The sequence below is a fragment of the Aedes albopictus genome, chromosome 2 (assembly GCF_035046485.1).
Source record: "Aedes albopictus strain Foshan chromosome 2, AalbF5, whole genome shotgun sequence".
Taxonomy (NCBI): domain Eukaryota; kingdom Metazoa; phylum Arthropoda; class Insecta; order Diptera; family Culicidae; genus Aedes; species Aedes albopictus.
Window position 1 is genome coordinate 305,450,129 of NC_085137.1, and position 7,888 is coordinate 305,458,016.

Genomic DNA, 7,888 nt, shown 5'->3' on the forward strand with positions numbered 1-7,888 from the left:
ATAGTGAGAATATTTGATGCACTTTTCGAAAAGTTACAGCTAGTTGAACATTTTTGAAAAGTGAAAATTTTGCCAGTCCCTGTTATTTTGACTATACCCTGTATATATAAAAATGAGTTGAAGTCCCTTTGAGGCAGCAAAACTCGTAGGTGGATGAACCAATCAGGATGACTCTTGCATGGTTCGATTCGTTTTCATGATGGCTGTGTTTATTAGTAGAAAAAGTTAAGAAAATCAACTAGCAAAGTAAGAACATCGATGAAATGGTGATTTTTCATGAGATGGGAAGAAAATAAACCCGTTCTAAATGAAACCAAAAAAGTGCGGTGCAACAATGACATCAACAGTTGTCAAATCTACACAACCTAAAATGGCAACACAATAACGTTTGCCGGGACCGCTAGCTTCTTTTAAAGTTTCGGTATTCAATGATTCTTCAAGGGCGATCTCCATAAATTACGGAGACTAGCTTTTGTCCATTTCAGACCCCCTCCCCCTCGTAAACTTTTGTTGAAACAAGTCTCGAAATTTGTATGGAGCGCAGACTACATATTATATGGACACGATCGGGAGTTACTACAATATAGATCTCTTCAAGAGTTTTTTTTCTCTGCAGTCACTCTTATACTCTGCTTATACCATATCGAGGGATTCTGGATTTTTTCTATCTTAAATGCAAAAGTAAATAATTGAACTTACCTTTCCTTCATCTTCATTGTGTTAACCTCTACAGCACAAGTCTTTCTTCGTGTCACCACTTTGAAAGGTTAACCTCAATAAGTTTTTTATTTCGCACTTCACTACCCTCCAAGAATGTTGCTATTTTTCCTCCTTCGCATGAAAATAAGCCACCGCGACAGATCACTTTACACTATAACCATCCATCAAATCCCGCCGCCGTTGAAACAGTCCATCGCGCGCGCCCGTAAAATGTGTGGTGACAACCTACAATTCCTTCCCACCGTGACGGATCTTTTGAGGTACTCAGTGCTTTCTTCCGCCGCCGCCGCCGCCGCAGCCGCTAACAACTGGATCAAGAACTGCCGCAGCTAGAGATTGTGTTGTCTGAAGTGTTGCGCTCTCACCACCACCCTTCTGCCGTTGTTATTCTCGTTCTTTGGCGCGATTCACATCCGAACTGTTTTTCCTCTATTCAATTAAAGCCGTAATTTCCTACAATTTTAGTCGGAGTTCTCTTCGCGCCTGTGCTCAAACCACTCGCGACATTGTCAGACGCACATTACACAATACAGTTTCAGGTGTTCGGGATGTTCTGTTATGTGCTGGTTTTTTGGGTTACTCTTCGGTAATCTTGGTTGTTTTATCTCCTTCCGACGATTGTCAATCTTTTTCTATTATGAAACAGATGTTTTGGCGCACTATTTGGGGGCTTAACAGTTAGGACGCTTGTGCGTTATTGGTGAACTAATTTTGAATTTTTTTCGAAAAACTCTTCCTCACATACTGTGCACAACCTTTCACATTCCACAAAAGTACTTCGATCAACGTACGTAGAAGCAGCGTTTACCAGCTAACAATTAAAGAAAAACCTTAATTTATTCCTATTTGCGCGATGTTATATTTCACTAAGCCGCCGTCGCGGCTGCCGCAGCTGTGCCATTTATTACACAACGACCTCCACCGAAGAAGTCGCCACCGCGCGTCCACGTCGTCTTCGATCCACCGCTGAACTGATGCAAACACCTTTATTCGGTGGTTTCGATTTCGAGTCCCTCAAACTGGACGGCTTAACTAACTAACTGGCACTTCACTTATTGGCTGGTGTCCACCCAAGCGGATATTTTCCAAAGTCGTCGTCACCTCGAAAATCGCGCGAAAATGGTACGCTGTAGGTAGGTAGGTAGGTAGGTACAAGGTGCAACGGAAAATCACTTCCACACTCGCTGCCAGCTGAACACGGACTGTTCCGAGCCGTGGGGCTGCTCGATCGAAGAAGACCCTCGCGTCGCGTCGTAGGGCTGGATAGGCTGAGAAGGCCTCTAAGGCGCATTGAGATTAGAACCAATTGGAGATGCGAGATCAGAATGGGGGAGGAAAGCTCAGCGCTCACAGAGGGACAAAATGTTCACAGTAAAGGTCAAAAGAATCACTTTTTTTTTTAAATTAATCATATTTTTCAAATTATTTTATCTTTTTAATGTATTTTTGCTAAGCATTTTATCCTATTCTTTTCTTAAAAAAAAAAAAAAACTTGAAACTTGGAAAAACATTTGAAGCAATGAAGAGAATTGCTGGGAGATCCTCAGGATAAATATATGGATAAATACTGTAAAAATGCAGAGATGATATTGGTCTCTATTCGGACGAGTGCCCAAATAAGGGTTCATTTATATATTACGCAACGCAAAAATGTAAGAACCTTTGTATGAAAAATTTTCTAATTTTGAATGAAACGTAACACAGCGCTAGGCCCTCTTCCCCCTTATCGATACGTCATATTTGAACGAACCCTAAGATGTCAAAATAGTTATCGTAGATGAGCAGATAGTCAGAACGTTGTTTTGGACCTGTCATTACAATGACCAATGCAATGGTATTGTTCAACAGGAATGAGAACCATGATACTCTGCAAGCCTCTGAAACCTCCTGGAGCTCCCTGAAATATCCTGAAATTCCCTGAAATGCCCCATACATACATACATTTATTTGTTCAACATCATTAAGACAAGACATAATCAACAATAGTACGCCACAATTCTCGGTTTGTGGCTGCCGCTTCCATCCTCGGTCGCGCCCAATGCTCGCCAAGTCACGCTCCACCTGGTCCGTCCATCATGCTCTCTGCACTCCACGCCTTCTTGTGTCAACCGGATCAGTTGCAAACACCAGCTTTGCAGGGTTGTTGTCCGGCATTCTTGCAACATGCCCTGCCCACTGTATCCTTCCGGCTTTGGTCACCTTCTGGATGCTGGGTTCGCCGTAGAGTGCTGCGAGCTCGTGGTTCATCCTTCTCCGCCACACACCATTCTCCTGCACTCCGCCGAAGATCGTCCTTAGCACGCGTCGCTCGAAAACTCCGAGTGCTTGCAGGTCCTCCTCGAGCATGGTCCATGTCTCGTGCCCGTAGAGGACCACCGGCCTTATTAGCGTTTTGTACATGGTGCATTTGGTGCGTGGGTGAATCTTTTTCGACCGCAGTTTCTTCTGGAGCCCGTAGCCCGAATTTCACGACTCACGTTGTTGTCAGCCGTAAAGTAAGGATCCGAGGTAGACGAATTCCTCCACCACCTCGTAAATATCCCCGTCTATCGTAACATTACTACCCAGACGGATCTGGTCGTGTTCGGTTCCGCCTACCAGTATGTACTTTGTTTTTGAGGCATTCACCACCAGTCCGACCTTTGCTGGTTTCCAATTCAGGTGGGTGTACAGCTCTGCCAATGTTCTGGCGATAATGTCTATGACGTCCGCAAAGCACACAAATTGACCGGATTTTGTGAAAATCGTTCCCCGGCTGTTGAGCCCGGCTCGTCGCATCACACCTTCCAGAGCGATGCTGAAGAGTAGGCATGAGTTCATCACCTTGTCGCAGTCCCCGGCGAGATTCGAATGAACTGAATAGTTCACCCGAAATCCTTACGCAGTTTTGCACACCGTCCATCGTTGCTTTAATCAGTCTAGTCAGCTTCCCAGGAAAGCCATTTTCGTCCATGATTCTTCATAGCTCTGCGCGGTCGATACTGTCGTATGCCGCTTTGAAGTCGATGAATAGGTGATGCATTGGGACCAGGTATTCACGGCATTTCTGGAGGATTTGCCGTACGGTAAAGATCTGGTCCGTTGTCGACCGGCCGTCGATGAAGCCAGTCTGATAACTTCCCACGAACTCATTCGTTTTATTTGACAGACGACGGAAGATGATCTGGGATAGCACTTTGTAGGCAGCATTCAAAATAGTGATCGCCCTGAAGTTCTCACATTCCAAATAGTCGCCTTTCTTGTGAATGGGGCAGATTACCCCTTCCTTCCACTCCTCCGGTAGCTGTTCGGCTTCCCAGATCCTGACTATCAGCCGATGCAGACAGTTGGCCAACTTTTCTGGGCCCATCTTGATGAGTTCAGCTGCGATACCATCCTTACCAGCTGCTTTGTTGGTTTTGAGCTGGTGAATGGCATCCTTAACTTCCCTCAGCGTGGGATTTGGTTCATTTCCGTCCTCCGCTGCACTGGCGTCATCGTTTCTTCCGTTGCCGTGGGCTCCCGTGCCTACGTTCTCACGCCGTTCAGGTGCTGATCGAAGTGCTGCTTCCACTTTTCGATCACCTCACGTCCGTCCGTCAAGAGGCATCCGTCTTTATTCCTGCATATTTCGGCTCGCGGCACGAAGCCGTTGCGGGATGCGTTGAGCTTCTGGTAGAACTTCAATGTTTCTTGGGAACGGCACAGCAGTTCCATTTTTTCACACTCCGCTTCTTCCAGGCGGCGCTTTTTCTCCCGAAAGAGGCGGGTCTGCTGTTTCCGCTTCTGTTTGTAACGTTCCACGTTCTGTCGAGTACCTTGCTGCAGCATTACCGCCATTGCTGCGATCTTCTCCTTCAAAACCGTTCTGCACTCTTCGTCGAACCATTCGTTCCGTCGATTCCGTTCCACGTACCCGATGGTGCTCTCGGCTGCGTCGTTGATGGCTGCTTTCACTGTACTCCAGCAGTCCTCTAGAGGGGCCTCATCGAGCTCGCCCTCGTCTGGCAACGCGGCTTCGAGATTCTGCGCGTATGCTGAGGCAACATCCGATTGCTTCAGTCGCTCTAGGTTGTACCGTGGCGATCGCTGGTACCGTACATTGTTGATGACGTAGAGTTTTGGGCGCAGTTTGACCATCACAAAATAGTGGTCGGAGTCGATGTTTTTTCGCCACGATAGGTCCTGACGTCGATAAAGTGCCGTCCGTCAATCAGAACGTGGTCGATTTGAGATTCCGTCTGCTGTGGTGATCTCCAGGTGTAACGATAAGGGAGGCTGTGTTGGAAAAAGGTGCTACGCATGGCCATATTTTTGGAGGCGGCGAAATCAATGAGTCGTAGTAAGGGTATGCGGTATACCGAAAAGTTTCGCCAAATGCACCTCGAAACGAAATTCCGCGGAATTCCACGGAATTCAACCAGGCGAAATTTATGATTTTGAATTTCGTTTCGTTTCGTCAAATTCTAAAAATTTCGCCTTCAAAAAATATATGTTGACGAAATTATACGGAATTCCGCGGAATGTCTAACAAATTTCGAAAACAAGTTCATTGTGTAAATGCCTTTTTTGAAAGAGTTTAATTTTTTAGAGGAACTCTTGAAAGGGATTTACCATTACATCTGTATGACCAGGGCTGAATGTACGGGTGGGATGGGGGTGGCCGGGGGTGGTTATCGGGCTCCGGGCCCCCACATTTTAGGCCTCCCTAAAAAGACCATATTGCTCAAATACTGTTCGAAAACAAAGAAATTTTTGTATGCTCATCACCAAGGGACCTTCGCATCCGCTCGGGCCTCGGACAATCCTTGATCCGGGCCTGGGTATGACGAAACGCTATTTACGGTTAAGCTCTTATTCCTTTAATGAGAATATCCCGTAGAATTTTCTGGCCAAATTATACATGTACGATACATGTACGATTCAGCTATAACCCTAGGCCCGATTCAAATGACCTGAAGGTAGAACACACTTTTTAAATTTTTTTGGGAGTGGTTTTTTGATCCCAGGTCCTCGGTGAGAAGGGCATGCACATCAACCATAACATCAGGTCCGCTTAACATGTACAATATTGAGTCCAGTTTTATCTGGTAGAATTGTTGGCCTAATATGTAGAGATGATTGTATTTATATTTTTAGAATTTGCGAATTGCGGATCGAGTTTGCGGATGCTTCAATGATTACCGCATATATTTCGTAAGTTTTACAGGGTATTTTCTGATAAATCCAATCATCTATCATTTCTTTGAAGGTTGCAGATGCTCATCTTCCTTTAGCTTGATTGGCAAACATCTATGGAGTGTATCGTAAAGTAGTTGAAAATGTTTACAATAGCCTCAAAAATAGTTTTATACAACTTTTAAGTAATTTTATTTTTGGAGATACTATATAAATCCTTTAAAAAAGAAATAGCTTTTTTGATTTTCTAAAAATGTTCTTTTAACTGGGTTTTTAACCTAGATTACTGAACGCATGTTTTTAAATTTTTGCACACCTTCTAAAAAATTGAAATTGCGAAAAAAGTTCGATAATGTACGAAAATTGTTAACTTTTTTGTGCAAATATAATAAGCTTCGGAATCCTCATGATATAGGCAAATTATTTTTTTCAAGAAAAATCTCCACTGCATTTAAGCGCAATTCTTAAAAATGAAAAAAGGCCATTTTTGAGGAACCCCTTTTTTCTATGCTCCTCCAAATCATGTTTACGCAAATATAAAATACATAAAAAGAAAAATTCGCATTTTTTAAATAGGGTATGTTTTTTTAATTTATGGACGAGTAAGTAAGAGCAAAACATAGAATTTTATAACTTTTTAAGATATTAAAAGCAGAACTTCAAAGTTTGACCTAATAATACACGTTTTTTGGAGTGGACCATTTTGTAGATATAGGAAATTTTTCTATCGAAAATATGAATTTTGAAAGTCGGTGTTGAATGATATGTTATGTGTACATAACTGTTAACAAGCATCGATATTTTCCAGATTGTTTATCGAACAAATTTTATTCGCTACAGATTTTTGAAATGTTGAAAAATCTTAACAAAATTGCATTTTGTGCAGATTTTTATTTTATGAGGTGTGTTCATTTAATCATATTTACGATAATACTAAACATTTTCCAAATTTTTGCAAGCTGTTCTAAACTTAACTATATTGTGAAGATTTCATAGAAGAACCGAAATGAAAAGACCAACCCAGCTTCGAGATAGAGCATCCTGAACATTTTCAACTACTTTCCGATACACTCCTTAGTAGTTGATATTTCTACATCATATGCTTCATGTTTCTGATAAACAATCGATATCAGAGCATCTTACAGTAGAGGTGTGCGCCGATTGGAAATCTGTCGGTAGCGGCGTTTGGCGCTTTTTAATTCGGCGGCGGCGTTATCGGCGTGACGCCGAGAGCACTTTCGACGGCGTCGGCGTGAATCGGCGTGGCCATAATTTTGACTTCTTTATCAATTTGATCTTCGCAAATCAATACTAGTTTTTTTTTTTAACTTACCTCAATCATTGAAGATTCAATAAAATTTTTATAATTAATGTTTGAATTTATTTAGATTTTCCTCTGTCTTTTTAAACTTATCTTAACCCTTTCCTTCCCACGACTTTGAACGGCTATTCCTATGCCAAGAAAGCGTTTCCGAAAAAAGTGTTAGTATTTTGATTGTTTATCAGCAGTTACACTTTTGAAACAAGTAGTTAGGATTTGGATTTACCTAATGAGATTACAATCATATTCTAAAAAGTATTGCATCATATTTATCTAATTCCGCTTGTCTGGAGTTCGTCGAAAGTCGATGGTGCTCTAGAGCAATCGTGTGAAGTAGAGAAGTAATAATCATCAACCAGCTGCACGAGAAATGAATCCAAAATTTTTTTTATTTATTTTTTTGTATTTAAGATATTGTTAGAGTTTAGATACCCAAGATGTCATTCCAAGTATTGATGATGATGATGATGATGATAGTTCTCCATTCATTGTAGCACGGTACTAAGCCCGATAGCAGTGGGCTGTCCACCCAATGTGATTCGATCAAGCAAAACATTATAATTATACTTATCTTGATTTTTTTTTTTTAAATCAAGATCACACAATTATATATATTGCAAGCCATCGCATTGGAGGATGCCCCAATGAATGTGAAGAAGAAGAGTTCACCATTGTCTACATAATGGTTTT

General features: G+C 42.1%; 2 protein-coding genes across 2 annotated transcripts in view; both read right to left on the minus strand.

The window, feature by feature from the left end:
- LOC109428714 (uncharacterized) overlaps positions 1–2,106 on the minus strand; it is an 84,118-nt gene extending 82,012 nt beyond the window's left edge. Inside the window, exon 1 of the mRNA XM_062852188.1 lies at positions 700–2,106. Coding sequence (XP_062708172.1) covers positions 700–716 — 17 coding nt within the window. The 5' untranslated portion in view covers positions 717–2,106. The remainder of the gene's footprint in view (positions 1–699) is intronic.
- LOC109424263 (ninjurin-A-like) overlaps positions 1–7,888 on the minus strand; it is a 233,772-nt gene that overhangs the window by 100,901 nt on the left and 124,983 nt on the right. The gene's annotated exons all lie outside the window — the stretch shown is intronic.